The sequence below is a fragment of the Acomys russatus genome, chromosome 18 (assembly GCF_903995435.1).
Source record: "Acomys russatus chromosome 18, mAcoRus1.1, whole genome shotgun sequence".
NCBI classification, from domain to species: domain Eukaryota; kingdom Metazoa; phylum Chordata; class Mammalia; order Rodentia; family Muridae; genus Acomys; species Acomys russatus.
Window position 1 is genome coordinate 20,160,943 of NC_067154.1, and position 19,824 is coordinate 20,180,766.

At 47.2% G+C, this 19,824-nt stretch overlaps 1 protein-coding gene across 2 annotated transcripts in view; it reads left to right on the plus strand.

Annotated features, from left to right (window-relative positions):
* Nucleotides 1-19,824, plus strand: part of Enox1 (ecto-NOX disulfide-thiol exchanger 1) — a 218,783-nt gene that overhangs the window by 153,289 nt on the left and 45,670 nt on the right. For both annotated transcript variants that reach the window (XM_051160858.1, XM_051160859.1), the window contains exons 10-11: nucleotides 6,042-6,149; nucleotides 10,334-10,390. In XM_051160858.1, the coding sequence (XP_051016815.1) occupies nucleotides 6,042-6,149; nucleotides 10,334-10,390 (165 nt within the window). The remainder of the gene's footprint in view (nucleotides 1-6,041; nucleotides 6,150-10,333; nucleotides 10,391-19,824) is intronic.

The following is a 19,824-nucleotide window of genomic DNA, read 5'->3' on the forward strand; positions in this document are numbered from 1 at the left end:
TTGTTGGGTAGCTTCCAGAGTTGAATGGAGGGTGTCTGACGATAGATTCACTTGTTTTCTTACGATTTCCCTAGGCTGCGAGCTCAAAGCTTCACTGGTGTGCATGTTAGGAGGTTAGCCCTGTTGTTCTGGTCTCTCACAGCCAGTGATCCTCAGTCCCCCTCTGCTGTGGATCCTGCAATTGTTCTGGGTCTCTGAATGAGCGTTGGGTCAGGCCAAGGTATCCACAGCCTTCTGTGTTCCCTGCCAAGTCCAGCCAGGAGCACTGGGACCGAACCACGGGCAGAACTCAGCTAGATTCTCAGGGCCAGAACCGTCTGCCAAGCTCAGCTAGGGATTTTGGGCCCAAAATGCACACAGGGCCCAGCCAGAATTTTTGGGCTGGGACTACGCACCAAGCTCCACTAGGGCCTTTTGGCCCAAAGTGCGTGCTGTGGTCAGTTATTGACTCAGGGCCCGAACTGACCACCAATCTCAGCCAGGAATTCTGGATTCAAACTGTACACTGTGTCCAACCAGAGTCTTAGAGCTGGTGGAACCGAGAGCTCTGTCCAGCCTGTGCCACAGCAGGAGAACTGCGGCTGCTCTGAGTTAGCGCCAGTGGTGGAACAAGTGCTCCGCCCGCACTGTGTCCCCGCAGGGGAGCTGCCGCTGAGCTGAGGTGGTGCCTAGGATGGAACTGAGCACGTCACCAAGCCTGCGCCACAGCAGGAGAACTGCGGCTGCTCTGAGTTAGCGCCAGTGGTGGAACAAGTGCTCCGCCCGCACTGTGTCCCCGCAGGGGAGCTGCCGCTGAGCTGAGGTGGTGCCTAGGATGGAACCGAGCACGTCACCAAGCCTGCGCCACAGCAGGAGAACTGCGGCTGCTCTGAGTTAGCGCCAGTGGTGGAACAAGTGCTCCGCCCGCACTGTGTCCCCGCAGGGGAGCTGCCGCTGAGCTGAGGTGGTGCCTAGGATGGAACCGAGCACGTCACCAAGCCTGCGCCACAGCAGGAGAACTGCGGCTGCTCTGAGTTAGCGCCTGTGGTGAAACCAAGTGCTCCGCCCAGACTGTGTCACCGCAGGGGAGCTGCCGCTGAGCTGAGGTGGTGCCTAGTGTGAAGCAGCGTGCTCAACTAAGCCTGCGCCACAGCAGGGGAGCTATGGCCACGCTGAGTTAGTGCCTCAGGCAGAATTGTTTGCTGGGCCGGGCCAATACCCGGGACTCTGGGGCCGAACTGTCCGCCGAGTCCAGTCTGGGTCCAAAGGCTCCACGCGACCCAAATCCTGCCCCGAGTCCCCTCTCCCGCAGCAATTCCCACCAGCCACCACACCAATCGCCTCCACCGGAAGGCTATGAGCTGCAAACCTCAGCCGCCGCTGCTGGTGCCGCTGGTGCTGCCGCCTCTGCCGCTGCCGCTCCGATCAGAGAAAAATCACGCTCCTCCCGTGTGCAGGGGCACGCAGGTCCTCCGTACCCTGGTCCCTCCGAACCGTGGAGCACTCCTGCTGCCGTGATGTTCGGACCTCGGTGTTCCTGGCTCAGAAATCTGTGCAATTCCCTGAATTGTTCACTGGAGCCTCCAAACGCGGTCCACACTGCTCGCCGCCATCTTGGATCCCCTCTGAGGGTTTAAAAAAAAAAAAAAAAAATATCTTGTATGCCTAGAACAATAAATTATCCAGTGAGGGAGCCCCAGATAGTTTTTGTTGCTTCTTCTTGTGGAATCATAGTTTAATTGCCTAGAAGTAGGAAAATGAGAGCAAGTATTCATTCATCTCTTCGTTCATTCACCCATTTACTACCTATGGTAGATTAGGTCAGTTAAATTATTGGCTCTAGTATTAGTGGGGGCCATCTAGTTGGGGATGTGGACACAAAATGTGACACAGCAGCAAGGAGATCAACTAATGCTGTTGAGGTGATTAAAGATGTCTTCATGAAGAGGAACCCAACATGTCCTGGCTAGTCTTATGTCAACTTGGTAAAAGCTGGAGTTATCTGAAGGGAGAGAACCTCATTTGAGAAAATGCCTCCATAAGATCTGGCTGGAAGGCATTTTCTTAACTAGGGATTGGTGTGGGAGGAACCCAGCCTATTGTGAGTGATGCTATTCTTGAGTGCTATCCTGACTTACCCTTGTGATGGACTAAGACAAGGAAGTGTAAGCCAAATAGACCCTTTCCTAACAACTTGTTTTTGACTGTGTCATCATCAAAGCAATGGTAACCCTAACTAAGACACAAGGCTATTGGATTTAATTGTCTTGATTGCCCTGACAGGAAGTGAGGGCCTGAGGAATTTACTTATCCTTAAGCCAGGGAGCCCTTTCATTCTTATGGAGTTCAGGCTGGATATTAGAGGGACAGAGAACACCCAGAGAGGAGCTGGTAGCATCTGTGACAGCAAGGTTAGGGTAAGTAACAGAACAGGCAGAGGGTTGTAAGGAAGATACCCAGAGAGGCAGTCAACAGGTAGGCAGAATATGTGTTCACAGGCACAGTTTGGGACATAGAGAGTTAAGGGGCTCGTGCATACTGAGAGAACATAAGAGCCTAAAAGACCAGCTTTGGAAAACACCAACATGTGTAGTGTGCAAGCTAAAGCCATGGGCATACAGAGGGTCACTACAGAAAGCATTCTGGGAGAGGAGAAGAAGCTGGCACAAGAGCTGACAGTGTCAAAACAGTTGGAGTGGAGTGCTAGGAACTGGACCCACATTGTGGCCAGTAAACATTAAATGATCCCTGAAGGAAATGGTGACCCCATGTCCAGTCACTCACTAGCACCATCTATGGAGGCTTAGAAAAGTACTCAGTGCCTGGTTCATTCAGAGGTAGCAGGATTTCTGTGGGTCCCAGAAAGCAGTAGGTTTAATACTCCTCAGATTGTGTTAGTATACAGGGGGCAGGATGGGGAACCGCTTGTCCTTGAGGGTTCTTTTAAGAAATGTAAATAAAACTCAGAACTTGCAAGCATCTGATGAGCTGCTCATACTCACGGGGGAATAGAAAATGGGCATTTTAAAAGATGCAGGGCTATGTCCTGATGTTTTTCTCCTGTCTGTGGGGAGGGTAAGTGGTTCTGCACAGTAGTCTTGTGTGTCAGCTTCAACTTGTATGCCCTTGACCTACAAGTATCATGGCTAGATCAGTGTCTTAGGGAAATTCCCCCACAAGGCACTAAGGGAACATGTGCTGGCATCTTCCACTGTGGTTGTGTGTGGACTGGAGGAACTAGACCTGCTGATTCTTCACTGGAAGTGCAGGTTGGATAAGTTGGGTCCATGTGCCCCACAGATCCAGTATAAAATCTTAACATGGGTGGATCCTAAAAATGTAATTCATATTGAAAATATAGTAAATGGTAAGAAATGTTCCAGAAAAATATGTGCAAAACAACAATATGTGTTTCAGAAAAAAAATAAGTTCAAATAAAAGTTCAGACATTGTAATCATTAAAGCGATTGTCTACACATTAGAAAAGGGAACGGCGAGGCAAGCAAGGTGTTTGTTTAAAGGTACAGTTTCAAGAAGAATGAGAACAAATGGATGCTTAGATGTGAAGCAAGATGGGGAGAGGGGGGAGAGGAAGAAGAGGGAGGGAGAGAGGGAGAGAGAGGAGGAACAGGGAGAGTGGGGAGGGAGGGAGAGAGAGAGAAGAGAGAGCAGATGAGATGGAAGGTTTTAGTAGGCTTCTCATTTATTCACTGCTGATAGGAAGAGCTAAGAGTTGTATTCAAGTCTTTAAGTTGTTTCTCCAATCTTAAGTTTATTTAATTTTTTTTCTCATTACTAAAATAGTGTGTGCTCAATACAGATACAGCAGAAGGTTAATAAGCAGGACTGAGGGATCACAGACAGTCTCCTGTGGAGAAGGTGTTCAGATCGCTCTTTATGAATGTGGTCAGATTAAACAGAAGCTCTGCATACCTGGCCTCTCTTGCCAGGCTGTGCATGGTTACACTCTTCCTCTACACCCAGGGCTTGCACAGCTCAGGGGCGTGTACATAGACGACCACCGTTGACATAACAAGCCCTCCACTGTAGGCAGTGAACACACAAATGCTACCTACCTTTGAAAACAATTCCCTGTTCACTTGGCTCTCTTGAATTAGAAGTTAGAGTCTGAAATGTTTTTAAAATACTCCCCTCGCGTGCCTGTCTACATCTCCCATGTAACTTCAGGAGTCCTGGAATTATACACACAAACCACTGAGCTCTGAGGTATATGGTTTCCGGAGATTTCTGTCCGGGTCTTCACACTTGCGTGGGAAGAGCTTTTACCCTCTGGTGTGTAATTTTCCAATAAGTAAGGACATCTGACACCACCTACATCAGAATATGAGACAACCCTGGCTGTCCTCTGCTCACTGATGAATGAGACCGAGCAGAGTCGCGGCCCAGGCTTTCCACTGTCTTTCCGCCACTTCTCTGTGTGTCCCAGGACCCCAGGGGCTCCCGTGTTTCCATGCTCCAGGCTGGCAATGCACAGTTCAGGTTCATGAGCTGTCAAAGGGAGCCACAGTCACAGACTAGGAGGAACAGAGCGACGAGAGCAATCAGCTTACATTATATAGAGAAACCAAGGGAGATTTTAAAATCTATGCACAGTCCCCAAATAGGCCGTTGAACTAACAAGCCAAGGACAAGGCCCAGTGTGTGTTGGGGGTCGGGAGGGGCTGTTTTGGTTTCATGTTGTGAGATCTTCCCCTGGCCAGCTCCATTAAAATGGGTGGCACTGAAGATTCAGCGAGAACCTTCCGAGTGGTGTCCGTAAGCATGGGAAAGCCAGTGTGAGGGTTCCCTGGGACTCTGTGGTTAACAACTAGCCAACTGCTCTGTGGCCTGATGCTGGTGTTGGCCGGTTCCTGGCAGGAACACAGCACTCCTTCACGTCCACAGAAAGGCATCAGTTCCGAACCACAGCAGGAAAATATGCTCCTCCACCTCCCCACTCCCCACCCCCGTGTTTTCAAACCGGTCCTTTGTTGTCAAGAGGCTTTGGATAGACATTGCTCTTTCCAGGGTCCTATGTGCAGCTCTTGAATGTATCCTCCAGCCTTCGTGCACATTAACCCTGAAGAGTCAGCGCAGGGCAGCTGGGCTTCCAGCAGACAAGGTAAGCCTCCAGATGAGTTACAATTGATAGGGCCAGGCGGGCTCAAGGCTTACAAAATCCCTTCAGCGGCCCTGCTTGGAAATTGTGGTGTGGGCCATAGCTTAGTGTTTTGACAGCTTATATCAGCAGTTTTCTCAGCTGATACATGTATTGCAGTTGGGTTTCCATCCTGCTGATCCAATAAAACATGGCCGTCATAACAGAGAAAGTAAAAAGATGGTTCCTGGCTCCTGCCACATGGGGAAATAGCTGTATGATGTTGCCATAAAAGCTGGCTGTACTTCAGTATGGAAATCAGGGAAAACTGAACAAGTGGGCTGTGGTTTAACTTGATACCCTCTGAGCATATACAGGGGGAGGAGGTCCCCCTCAGTCACACAGTCATAGGGGAGGGGAGTAAGGGGAAAATGGGAAGAAGGGAGGAATGGGAGAATACAAGGGATGGGCTAACAATTGAGATGTAATATGAATAAATTAATAAAATATATAAAAAGGTGTGTGTGTGTGTGTGTGTGTGTGTGCGCGCGTGTGCACACGTGTGTGTTCAGACACTCATGGAAGCCAGGAAAGATTGTTGGATTCCCTGGAATTAGAGTTGCTGCTACCCACTGCCCTCTGGGTGTTGGGAACCAAATATAGGTCTCATCTGTAAGATTGTTTTATAAACATGGTTCTCTATATTTTTACAAACACCCACCATCAAAGGAACATAATGGAACCTTCGCAAATGCTGCATACCAGTATCACAGCCTGCCTGAAACTGTGGTGCTCCCTCTCTGAGCGCTGGGGAAACCTGTGACCAAAAGTTAGCTCGCATTTGGATGCCACTTCTGCGTTTAGAAACAAACAAAGCTCTCGTCGTTATTTGGCGGATGTTTGAACATCTTACATTCTCCTGGCTTCTGTCCCTCCTTACACCCACTATCCCTTGATTTCACAGCAACTGCTGGCCATCCAAGAGGAGCTGAACAACAAAAAGTCAGAGCTGGAGCAGGCGAAGGAGGAGCAGTCACACACGCAAGCATTGCTGAAAGGCCTCCAGGAACGGGTAAGTGAGCAGAGCTCCGTCTTCACCTCCAAATGGAATCAGGCCCCGCGGACACACACCAGCCAGCGTGTCGCACACACCGGCGGGGCTGAAGGGAGCCTGCAGGCGACTGATCCTGCAATGGGTCACAGGTCTTAGCAACTCTGCTTTGGGGGATTTATAAAGTCAGTCTCAGCCTCTCTGTCCTCACCCCTCGTACCTGCCGTGATGATCCAAGCCCACCCAAGTTATGTTACTGTCTCTCCCAGAAGATGAATGATTTTTGATAACGTTTTAAGCTATTGGCAGCAAAACCACGTTGCAATGTAAACAGCTAGTTTCTCTTAAGTCTAAGAGTGAGGACAACGTGTTTATCATAATCCATGATGCTCCCACAGATATGTGACTAAAAGGGGCTGATGTAGAGAGACACAGAAACATATCTGTCCTGTGCATCGGGCTGCTTATCTGACTGACCCTGGTGAGCCCCAGCTTTTCATTTGTAGTCTGGGGAGCCGATCGCTTCATTCTGGCTCTGACACAGAAGTGGAGCCTGCCATTGATATATTGACAAGTGCATGGGAAAGTATTGTCTTAGGGTAGGGTGAGATGGATCAGCTGAGTGAAAGCCAACCCCCCATTGTCTCTCCTGGAGAAGCCTGAGTGCCCTGGAAGTTCTTTCCAATTCCTGGCTCTAATTTTCACCTAGCATGTAATGAATGCTAACTAGGTATGTCTGGGAACACAGCTATGACCTCAACCCTCTTGAACCAAAATAGAAATTGTTTTAAAACTTCAACTGAGATATAGTTGTGAGAACTCTGTACCTTATAAATACCTTCAAAAGAGTTGTTTGAGTAAGCTGCGGCTCGGTCACTCGACACTGACTCTTTTCCACTGACTTGGAGTTTTACAAACATGTTTAGTTAGTTTCCACTGAAAGTAGAAGCAGCTTGTGAGGGCAAAAGGATGCTAGATCGTCCAGAAACATTCATGGATTTGGAGGAAAATGCTTTATAAATCTAACTATTATCAATCAGGTTCTGTAACACACTGAGGCTGAATCTGCACGGGTCTGGATCTGTTAGTTGGAGCTGAGAACTGGCTGATGAAATTCGCAGAGGTCTCCTTCCTAGGATGTGTGATGGTGCCTGCCACCATGACATTATTAAAGTGAACTCCATATTTGATTTGGACCAGACAGACAGAACTTCGAGAATGTATTCTTCTCCTTAGTAGTTTGGATTTTTCTGGATTGGGGTTATTTTGTTATTTTGGTTTTGGGAGTATTGTTTGTTTGTTTGTTTGTTTGTTTGAGATAGCTTTTACTGCAATGGTTGTCATACATTTCTTACTTTCAGGATGACTCAAATCCTGTATTCTGATTTAAAGTTTAAACCCACTTATCAAAAGAGATGAGTTATGCAGAATGTATTAAGGGAGGCTTGTTGGTGTGTTTTCAAAAAGCAAAGCACAGGCATAGACATTGGTAGAGCATCACGCTCCACTCTCCATTATGAAAGAGAGACAGACAGACGGACAGACAGACAGACAGACAGACAGACAGACAGAGGAGAGAGGTGGTGGGTGGGCTGTGAAAAGAACACAGAACAACCAAAATTGCTAGACATACAAATTATGACTAAGGGAAAAAGTGTTTTTTCCATGTGCAAAGATAATGTGAAGTGAAGGGCCTTTTCATGCAAAGGCACCAAGAATACCTGAACCTAAGAATACACATAGCAGTCAGAGGCATTGGCACCATTGCTGCTCCTGAGCAGCGAGCCTGCAAACCCCTCCCCTGGTGCCCCACCCAGCCATGCAGAAGTCGGCACTCATGCTGTGGACATGTTCCTTCTACCTCTGAGCAACATCGCCCTTCCCCCAATCTAGTCACAGACACGCACTAAGAAAAATCTCTCCCACATAATCGCGCACTGCCTCATGAGGCTTTCTCTGGATTCGTACGGCATAACTACAAGTGAGAAGATCTTTTTAGTGCCATCATAGCTAAGGCTTTTGCAAACACCCACACATACACATGAAAACATACGTCCCCTCTGGGACTTTGCTGTCAAGAGCAGCTGCCTCAGGTCAGGCGTGGTGGTGCACACCTTTAATCCCAGCACTTGGGAGGCAGAAGCAGATGGATCACTGAATTCGAGGCCAGCCTGGTCTACAAAGCAAGTCCAGGACAGCCAAGGCTACACAGAGAGACCCTGTCTCAAAAAAAAAAAAAAAAAAAAAAAAAAAAAAAAGCAGCTGCCTCTGGCTGGGAGTCCAGGTCTTGAGAGTAGATCCTCAGAGGCTTTGCTCCTACAGGGAGAACAAGGTCACACCCTGTGCTCTTCAGCTCTGTTCTGTGACGTGGAGGTTCCTAGCCCCACCAGCTCCACAGACTCCTGCCTTGCATCTCCATGGCAGTGACGAGGGCACCATGCACCTGAAATGTATTCCCTAGCCCATATCTCCCAGGCCTGGGAAGATGGCCATCTCTAGCTGGGGAAAGGAGCACCAGGCCAAAGGCATAGGGAGTGGCTTTGGGGTGACACAGAAAGGCCAGGAGCCTCTACTGCAAGCAGAGGGCCTGCAGGAGTTTCCTGGGTGGGTGGGAAGTGGGGAGAGAGCAGCTATGGGCATAATCTGTACTAGAGAGCCTGGAATACATCCAACAGGGACCTGTCATGTGTGTGCTGGTAAACACGTTAGGCACAATGGCCTTGTGCAAATAGTCCTTTCCTTCCTTCTGCTGTGGAAAAACAACAACACACACACACACACACACACACACACACGAAGGGGAGAGAGAGGGAGAAGAGTATGTTAATAGACAGAAGAAGATGAACAGAGAGGGGACTGAAAAGGAAGAAGAGGAATTCCATAATAAGAAATTTTAAGCCAGGAACAGAGAGCATTTACAAACTATCCATGCACACTCTGATAGTATTCCTATTGCCACGGTGTGTGCGTTTTCACATTTTCCTAAATCTTGCATTGCCCTATGCCCCTGTGTGTGTTAAGCACAGAGCCCTCAGTGAGGTGGCCCTAAGAAAGAGGACACAAGGTTTTCTTGTGCTTTACTGGGTTAATGCGACCATGAGCCACACAGCCTTAGAGCCATACTCGGCTGCCTCAACCACAAATCCTTGTGTCACCATCCTTTTAGCAAAGCCTCTCGCTTGCCATGGCTTTCTTACAATAGTTGAGGATATCCTTAAAAACCCAATGATTCTTTTATTTTAGTAAACACAAATAGGCATAAAAGCCAATGTCCTGTATCAAGCATGGTAGCATATAGGATTTTATTTTCTAACAGATTTTACTAAATTCTTTCTCATCGTGAGTATTTTCTACTGGGTAAGAAAAAAAGGCCCCGACATTGCTGCCTGAGCATCACAATCTCAGAGAAAGGTCAGCAGGGGCCAGGCCAGCTCTCCCTTGTCCATTACCCTCTGTCAGCACAGGTCTACCCTAAGTCAGGATAGGACGCCTGAGTCAGGATAAATGCCAACCCTGAAGGCTTCCTGAAATCTCTGATAGCTGATTACTCTTAGCAGGTTGGGGGGGGGGGGTGGTGCTGTTAAAAAATCACGTTTGCAAGACAGTTTTTATTTCTAAAACTTCCATGACCAGAGAGCTGTCTTCCCATTTCTTCTTCTATTGAAAGACTCAAACTGCCTCCTCCTGTTGTGCGGTGTCAGTTATTCATTGCTGCCCTCGAGGAGGACGTGTACCAATGGTACTTAGGCATGTGCCGTGCCTGGAAGCCCATCGTTCACCAGTGATCGTTAGCATAACATCCATTTGCTGATGGCAACTTGCAAATACTGCAGGGTTTAAATTAATGGCAGTCCCGCCAGGAAATGAAACCATTTAGTATTCTGAAGACCCAATCTTATATATCTTACGCCTGTAGAACCACTTTTTAATCTTGCTTAAGAAATAATGACCAAGATCCCCTTTTATTATTTTATTTTATTTATTTATTTATTTATTTATTTTTTGCCAGCCCTCAAGCTTTGTAAAATGTTGCTCTCAAAGTGGTTTCAATAAGATTCATTGTAATTACCTGCTCCATCTGTTTGTCCTCAGAAGTTTTATAAAATGCAACCTCAGATGAATCAGAGTTAACAAGATGATGTATGCTTGGTAGATATGCTTGCTTATTCTTTTTTGTTGTTGTTGTTTTTCTTTAAATGTTGCAGTTAAAAGGTACCAAGGACTTGGTGGAGACGAATGGCCACAACCACGAGGAAGCAAATGTAGGTACCCCAACCTGGTGCTTGCACTTCTTGTTGGATGCTGTTGAATCCTCGGGGTGCGGTGCTTTATTTACGACATACAGGAAATCAGAAGCCCCTCCTCTCGTTGGCGTGAGATTATTCAATGGATTTTTAAGATCAGCTTTAGTAATAAGATATGATAGATGCTTACCCACCATTATTATCACTTTTGTTTATCAAAAAATTTCAGCTTAAACATCCATCAAAAATTCTAATTGCAGTGAGTTTGCTCAAGACCTTTACTTTTCCAAAACAACAAATGTCGGGAGGGCAAATGGGGCAGGGCCCAACCTGCTAAGTTGTGTGTTGTTGCATTTGTATCTGTCACATTTGCTTGTCAGTGAGGATGACAAATGACGGATGTGCTAAAGAAATCTTAGAGCACATTCTCACACCCAGCATAGCCATTAAAAGTGCACCCGTCTTCGGTTTCTGCCCAACCAGTAGCACAGTGAGTCGGCCTCCTCTGCATAGGGAATAAAGGCGGCAGATCCTGGTTAGTACCATGGCTCCATGGCTGCTTCTCTTAGCCAAACTGGAGAGCGTTGCACCTTTGGACGTTCCGTGCTCTCGGGCAGAGTGACACACCTCGCCGAGAACTGCCCCTCAGTGTGCTTGGTGGCTTTGCTCTTTTCCTTTCAGAACTCTTCCTGATATCTGTTTTGTGTTTGATTAGTTTCCTCACAGGAAATGCCTACTAAGCAGTCCTTTTCACAAAAGCCAGACTCAGACGCGGTATCGTGGTAACGGATGCTTGATTAAGCCGGCGCTAGAAGAAATTATATATTTCGTGTTCACTCTTGTTTTAATTATACGCAGCACAGAGCCTAATAATCATAGTGCCCAAATCTCCCTCATTGTGATTGCTTACTATTCCTGCTTTTAAACATAGGGTGCTTAATGGAGGACTCGCTGTGCTGGGGGTACTCTACTAAGGGATGCAAAGACGTCCCAGAGGGGCCTCAGGAATTCCGCCTGCTCTCAAGGAAGCTACACTCAGGCCGAGCAATGCAGGAGCACAGGCTGCGACATCTTTAGAATGAGGCATCGGGGTCAGACATAGTTCAAACCCTAGACTCTGCTGCTTATTATCTCTCAGCTAGACAAGTTATGGGACCTTTGTTGTCCTCGCTGGTGCACAGGATGGCCACGCTTCGCTTAAAAACGCATTGTGGGGCAGGGGCGATGGCCTTGTGGGTAAGAGTGCTCCCTGTATAAGCAGGAGGGGCCTGAGTTCAAGTCACCAGCACCCAAGTGAAAACCAAACCATAGCATGTGAAAACAGGCATGGCCAAGTAGGTCCATGACTCCAGCATTGGTGAATGAGGCCCTTCCCTGAGAAGTCTCACTTATGAGAAATTTACTGAATGTTGTAAAGAGGGCAGGTATGTGGTCACATGTGTCTTTTGCAGGCAGGTGTATAGACTCTACAGTCACTTGGGTGGGGTTCGTGTAGTAGACTTTACCATCAGCTTGGAAGTGGCCACTGAGCATGGAGTTCCAACCAATTGGGAGAGAGGAGCCTCAATTCCCACCCAGAGTGAGTAAATATGTGGGAAGCCAGATAGCACGCACCAGTCACTGCCGTAGCACCTCCCTGCCTGGCTGACCGGGCTCTTTCCATATCTACCTGGCTTTGCCAGCTTGTGGGCTATCTGCTTCTCCTTCTCTGTCTGTCTGACCCAGTTATGCAAAAACAACGTAACCCACCAGTTATCCAGGTCATGCATTAGAAAGTGGAGCTGAAGGCCAAAAACAAAAACAAAAACAAACAAAACAAAACAAAACCAGAAAAACAACAACAACAACAAAAAAACCTAGGTATCTGTTCACATCTTGTGTCATGACGCCTCCACAGCAGCCGTCCCTGCCCATGATCCTAACATGTATGTCTGTGTTTGGAACATGAGTGGGAGAAACGCAAGGTCACTTAGGAGGTGTGACACACAGTGGCAGCAGAAGCCCGCAGGGCATAGAACAACTTGGTCTGCGTGGCTCCCGTGCATGCATCCCTCGATCCCCGCTTCCATTACAGGGGAGCCACGACCCATATCCCTCTACTTACACAGTTCAGTTCCCTCCCCTGTGGAGGTTAAGGAAGTCATTGGCGATCTGTATGGCGGGTTAATGGGTGATGCCGAAGCTTACCGCTGTCAAGCACAACACCATTCCCACCCAACTATAAAACAAAACACAAAAGAAGCAGGGCTGCTCAGTTTTTCACACTGTCTCCTTAAGAAAGTAAATCCCCAGAGCTGTCTTTAAACCTGTCAGAGCAAAGATGTTAGGAGGGTGTGGAAGAGATACAGCGGGATTAGCACGCACAGCGGCACAAGGTGTCATTAACCATGTGTTTTAACGGTGTCTATGAGGGAGGCCCTCTGAGCATCCGGTCCGCTGCCTAGTTTCAGAGTGTCTTGGCTCAGCACAAAACCTGATAAATGCATGTGTTGTGCCCTAAGCAATTAAGACTAAACAACTCTCAGAAAATGGGATCATGGTCTCAAGAGAAAGGACATCTTGGTTTTGACCCCATCCTCTTCATGATGGCCTAGCTCTGGAGGCCCTGACCTTAAGCTGAGAGAAAGAATAGTGGTAGAGAAAGACTTTTCACATGCCCGCCCATCCCATCCTCTGAGCTCTGTCATAGCCCAGTGAGGACCAACGCGAGCAGAACGCTCCTCTATATTATCCTGTAGGTTTTTCCCCCGAAGCACCTTTCTGGCCATCTCGTGCTGCCCTCAGCCTGAAGAGCCCCTCGGTTTGTGTTCCCACACACCCTGCCATCCCACTCTTATTCAGTAAACCCACACACAGTCATGAGAGAAGACGGCAGAGTACAGAAGCTAGCAGCAGCTCCCAGTGCTAAGCTGTTTCATCCCTGGCTGGCTCTGTCTGATGCTGACTGTCCTAGTTGCACCAAGTGGTACCTGGAGCCTGTTTTGCTTGCCTCTGAAATGAAATTAACATCCTGGGACTTTTGTGTTTTCCTGCTCAATACTGTCCCAGTTGTTGTATGGTAGGTATCAGTAGAGTTGAAGCTTCACATGCCATGTGCTGTGCTGGGCTCTGGAGTACGTAATGAAGATATGCACATGCATGTATATGCACACACACACACACACACACACACACACACACACACACACACACACACACAGCTGAATCTCTGCACATGTGCAAGGCCCTTCCAGACCTGCTTGCCTCATTGTACTATCAAGCCTGTGTGTCTTCACATCAATCCCCCTGTAGCAATGGTGGGCCCCAGGTAACTCTGGTGGACTTTTATTGGAAGGACCAGCCCCATGGAGGAAGGAGGACACAGTACAATGTGATAAATGGTATACAGCTTTAAGACCCTAGAGAAGCTCCTGGAAAAGAAGCAGTCACTGTGTTCCCCTTCCAGGAGAGATGAACCCATGTCTGTAGATGCCTAGATCACCTTCGCTCATTAGATGCTTGAAGTGGAGGCGGTGAGTGAAATTGTCACATACCACCATTACCTGTTCACAGGTCATATGCTCACACTCAGGCCTGGCTTCTCCTTCCACTGTCATTCTGGTGACACTCCTTCACTTCCTGTCCATCTGTCCACCAGAAATCTACTTCCGGCTGCTTCACGTTGTCTGCTGACAGTTGCCAGTGGGGCTTGCTGTTTGCTAGGAGACCCATGATCCTCCGGAAACACACATGTCTCACCCCAGCATCCTCGAGGTTGGAGACTGAAGGGACTCCGTTGATACGCCACCCCTCCAAGCCAGCACAGTGCTGCGCTGCTAGGAAGGCCTGGGCAGGGTGCTGATGTTAAGGGTGGGCAGAAACAACTTCTCAGCAAGGGTCCTATTCTACATAGAATAGTTCCCTGCCCACGCGCCTCCCTGCCAATTGGCAGTGGCTTATCCAAAGCTGGAGCCTGAAGCTGGGGCCTGTAAATAGATGCTTCCTGCTGGGCCAGGTAGGGTCACTTCTTTTCAGCTCTGTATGTTATTCAGGAATGGTGGTTCTCTATACAGGTTTACTGTCGTTTCTTAGAATATTAAGTATTCATCATAATTTCCATAGCCCTTACTTTCTGCTAGCCATGAGGCCAGTGAGGGAAAGGTGTATAATATCACCATGCTGTTCTGGGCTGTGCTTTGGACATAGCCACACACAGGCAGATCTCGACATGTTTGGTGATATCGACAGGCTGAGCAAGGAGAAACTCAAAGTACCTTCTACCTGCTGGCCAGGTTAGAGAGCACAGGGAAGGGAAGAGATGTACACTGTGTGCAGTGGCCACTCTTGGCTATAGATGTCTGTGTGTGTAAAGCTGAGGACAGAGCACAGGCCTCTTTGAAGACAGAATGTGTTTCCCCCCGCAAAGGGTTGCCGGTCATCCTATCTATTGTAAAAGCAAATGTGGCAACTGAAGACTGATAACTTTATAGTCTGTATAAAAACATGTAAACAAGCATAAAGGCTTCTATTATAAAGTGTCATTTCCTTCTTGGCAAACACTTGGGAATGCTGGGAACTATAAGGAAAAAGACGATTGTCCACAATCTTAGCACTCAAAAGTGAGTGTTTCCATTGCATATTTTTTCCATTAGCACCACATACATGTGTATTAATCTTCACAGGATTTACAGCATATCATGTAGATAATTTCTACAGGTTCTTCTACATAAGTCACAGGCATTTCCCCTATGTTATTAAATATGTCTTCTTGATATGATTTTTATGACAACCTGATATTTCATGCCACCAATGTACTCCAGTTTATTTTATCATCTCTGCTGTGGGACTTTAAAGTATTGCTTGTTCTTGCTGTCACAGATAGTGTGCAGTGGATATCCTGGAGCAATGTATTTGTTAATTCAGCCATCATCTGAGCACTTTATAAATGGAGACTTTGGTGCCTGCTTGGGATTTAGAGATAAAAGGAGATCCACTGATTCTTTAAACAGATTAAAGATCACCCTTTTTTAGGAAAGTGATTAAATAAACAGCCCAAAATACTATCCAGATATTACCTCACTCTGAGTTCCTCACCAGGGGAGGAGCACTTCTGAAGGAGGGTCTTTGAAGAGAAAGGCAATCACACATGCTTCATAAATAATTCAGAAGAGCAATGCTTAGATATGCTATTTGGAGTTGAGTACCACAGGCTGACCTTCTTCATGGGCTGAGAGTGCACAGCCATGCTTCCTGCAGATGTGCAGAGCAAGGCTAATGGAATCCGGCCAGCACCCCAGCAAGGCTTGTCCACTCTATCCAGAGAGTAAGTGAAGCTGAGCAGGCCAATTCATTGAAAGAATAAGGAGCTCTAATCTCAATTAGAAAGCTAAGCGTTCACCTATGATTGTGGCCAATGCATTCCTTGTAGAGTCTAAAACATCAACAAGAGATGCATATACATCCCATAGAGCCATGGCTCAAATTCAGGAAATAAGTTCCATCTTATTTTTCCACACAAACCTAGGGTTCAGCCACAACGTTCTTCCCTCCCATGCATCTTGGCTCGTCACTTCCTGACATCTGGAACAAAAGCAAATGGAGCATCAGTAGAATTTGTAAGCTGGTCCAGGAGCCTAAGGGTGGCCAGAAGCAGAGAATTGCTCCAGGGTCTCATGGAGACGGTAGGGAGCTGCCAGCCTCAGTGGTCTGAAAACAGTGAGGAGTAAGACACAGTGGCAGGCAAGATCGCTTTCTTCAGCTCTGTATATTACCCAGAAGTCGTGGGGCTTTCTGCTTATTGACGTTTACTACTTAGTAGTAAATGCCCTGTGGTGAACTCTGTTGCTTTGTTTCTGCTAACCACTTGAGACCAGGGCAGGGAAGGGATGGGATATGGCCACCATGATAAACTGGTTGAACTCCCACCCTTGACATTGGTCTTCGTGTGGACTTCCCATCCCGCACTGCATGAGTCTCTAATACCACAGTGCGTGACTACCAGCTACCTCTTTCTCTTCAGCTCTGACCTCATTCCTTGTGTTATTAAATGACTCACAGGATTGTGACATTCCATTCCGGAAATAAGTGGGACAGTAATAAGGAACACAAGTAGGTACAGTGGCGGAAACAGTGAGACGGGAAGGTGGGGAACACAACAGAAAGACCTGATAGAAAATGCTTCCTGTCTTTCCACCCTCTGCCATGCCCCAGCCCCTCTGAATCCACCCTGGCAGGCAGCAGGGCAGCGGTGGCTCACAGCTCCTGGCACACTGCCAGCTCTAGCACCGAGATCCGTCTTCACCAAAGGCATCACTGTGGCTGCATCGACATCCAAATGTCACGGATAAAGTTAAACCAGAGAAAGGACTAAGAAATTCAAAGGCAAAAAAAAAAAAAAAAAAAAAAAAAAAAAATCAGCTGTCAGTCCACAAATGAAATCACCACTGGGCTTCACGGGAGAAACAACACAACTGCAACTTGGAAGGAAATAACCTCTAAGTTGCCCAGTGCCAAGTGACGTGTGTTTCAGTCCTCCTTCCAGCCTCAAACTCAAAACTCTGCTGTGCTCAGCTGGGGACTCCCATCCCCAAGCCTTTCCTGAGGCCCATCTGGGGTGTGATTTCACAGTCACTGGCTGCAGGTTCATCTGCCCTCTGTCCCACACATCTTAGAGCCTGGTGAAGCGTTTTCATTCAAATCTTCAAGAAGTTGTAAACCTCAGGCAAAAGGCTCTTAAGTTCAGCACCTTATCAAAGCAAAGCATGTCGTGTGAATCCCCCTTCAGGCCCCCTGATGTGGCCAGACAAGCTAGCTTCAGAAGGTACATTGTCATTGTCCAAAGGAAGAGACAGCAGCATGCTTTTGTTGCTTTAAAAAAAAAAAAAAAAAAAAGTATGGCCCTTGTGGGCCCAGAGGTGTGCTGGCCTGTGTCCCTTTCTGGACAGTGGCACCTGGAAAGGGTCTTCAGGAGACTTTTGCTCAGGTCCATGGTGGACCATCACCCACAGCCCACAACAATCTTAAAATATTTCACCAACCATGGAACGCTCCATTAATGGTTTGGGTTTTTTTTTTTTTTTTTTCTTTTCAAATTTTCATTTTGTCTTATTTCATCCCCTACCCTCTCCAAATCCTTCACACCTCAGCCCTTCCTGTCTCTGAAGCTGCCCTTGCCGTGAGGTCCATGGCCTGATAACTCAGCATCACATCATTTCTATTGTGTCAGCCTCTGGAGGGTTACAGAGTGGCTTTTTCTGTCTGGACAGTTTCCAGACTGTTCCATGTATGCTGATGAGCTACTTATGTTCATGAGGCTCACAGAATCTAATTTGCACAGGCAATTCCTTACCATGCCAGCTCTCAGAAGGATGATTTGAAACTATGAAAAAGGTCTTTGCGTACAAAATTTAAAAGCTGATGTCTCTGTCTCCCACACCCTACACCCACATACATGTCAATCCCGAACCTTTTTATATGACAATATTTGAATTGGTCCCTTGCTAAAAGCAGAATTACCATTGGCCTGCTAGCCTGAATAAATGGCTTTAATCAACAGGTCAGATTCAGCTAGGCGAACCATTCATTAAAAATTCTAAATAATTAGATTTTTTTATTGATAATTCAGCCTGCTCCATCTATCATGTCATCCTTTTTGCTTGCTTTGCAAACCCCACCTGTTTTTTAAGCCCAGCTCGATTCTCATTGCTTGGGGCCTGACCCTACACACAAGTATCCAAAATCTATGGCAGCATTCCAGAGTGTTCCCACTGCATTCTGTCACTGCCCCAAGCATTTTGAATAAGCCAGACATGGTAGGCTGATCCCCAACTCTGGTGTGAGTTCCTCAAAGCATCTGCATGTACCCCCCTCTTTAGAAGCAAGCGCAACAGTGACCCTGTGGAGGCTAGCACAACTACCCACTGACTGATGATGGAGCAGACATGGCCATTCCACGGCCTCAGACAGCACTGCATGTCTGTTTGACCCAGCTAGATGAGGGCCACGCCCTTCCTCCTCTATATTTTCTGTAGGTGAGTATAAAGATACTAATTACAGTTAACTTGAAGCCTTATATAGAAGGGCTGGGTAGACTGCAAAGTCAGAAGGGATATGGTAAGAATCACGCCGTGCAAACATCTTGTTTTCTAGATATCTTTTTAACCCAGTCTCTCTCTCTCTATTTAATCGCTGTGTCCATGTGAGTATTGCTGGGGCTGCTGTTGTTTGGCTTTTCTTGGCTTGGGTTTTGGTGATAGAAGTGGAAATGAGGTTAGCAAGATTACACACACACACACACACACACACACACACACACACACACACACACACACACACACACCCCATTTGCTACCCCTGAATTCTGCATGTGAATTATACTTTTCCAGGGCAGTCATTCTCCACGACTAGGAAGCAAAGTGACAGAGAGCTATTTAAAACAGAGGGTGCTGGGTTCCAATGTATAGTTTCTGTTTAGGTAGGTTCAGGCTAGGGCCTGGGAAATTATATTATTTTTTGGTTTTCTCGTTTGAGGGAGGGTATGTTTTGTTTTGTTTTGTTTTTCTTTCAATGCTGGGAAGTGACTGTAAGGTGCTAAGCAAGTGCTACTAGGCAGTCTGCAGGCCTCACTTTGTATAACAATGTCACCTGCTATTTAGGAAAGACTAGGCTAGAGAGATGCCACTCTGGGCCTATTTTTATCACACTGTGCTCTGACATATTTTACATGCCTGGCCCTCTTCTCCTTCCTTATACTCTGGGAGAGCAGGAACCACTATTAATCATCTTTACACCTTATTGTCTGACTCAAAACCTGCCATTGTAATAGATTCCCAATAAATAACTGGTAAATAAAAAGCCATGGAAGCTCAATAAATTCAGTCAAATGAAACTGAGGGCTCCAAATGTCTCAGCAATACACGTGTTCTGTTCAAAGGTCAGCTCTGCTGCTACATAACTCCAAGAAGGAAATGTATAGTTAGAAATTACCAGAATCTGGTGCAAAGGAAATCAGCATCCATTGAGGTAGTGCAAATTACTGGCATACCCGCAACCGGCCCCACCGAAGCAGGTCCATCTAAATCCGTGGGTCAAGCATTGGCATGCAGCAGACACTGTCACTGCCCTCCAGCAGAACACAACCCAGTATCAAGACAGCAAGCAATGGAGGAGAGACTGCCTCACCACCACCACCACCAGAACATGGCTCCCAAAAACATTCACTGAGATGGGGCAGACAGGGCAAATGGATGAATAGAGGCTGAACATCCGGGCTGCATCTTGGCACATTACTTCCCCAGTGTGTGGACATCAACTACTTGTCTGACTCGTGCCTTGGATTTTCCATGTGACATGGAGACAATAACAGCTCCTGTCATCTGCCAAGCACTCTGTGAGGGCAATTAGCAACACCGTCGTCAACAGTGTTTGTGTAGTGTCATCGAGTTCTGCATCCTCCATGTGCCATACAGCGGCAG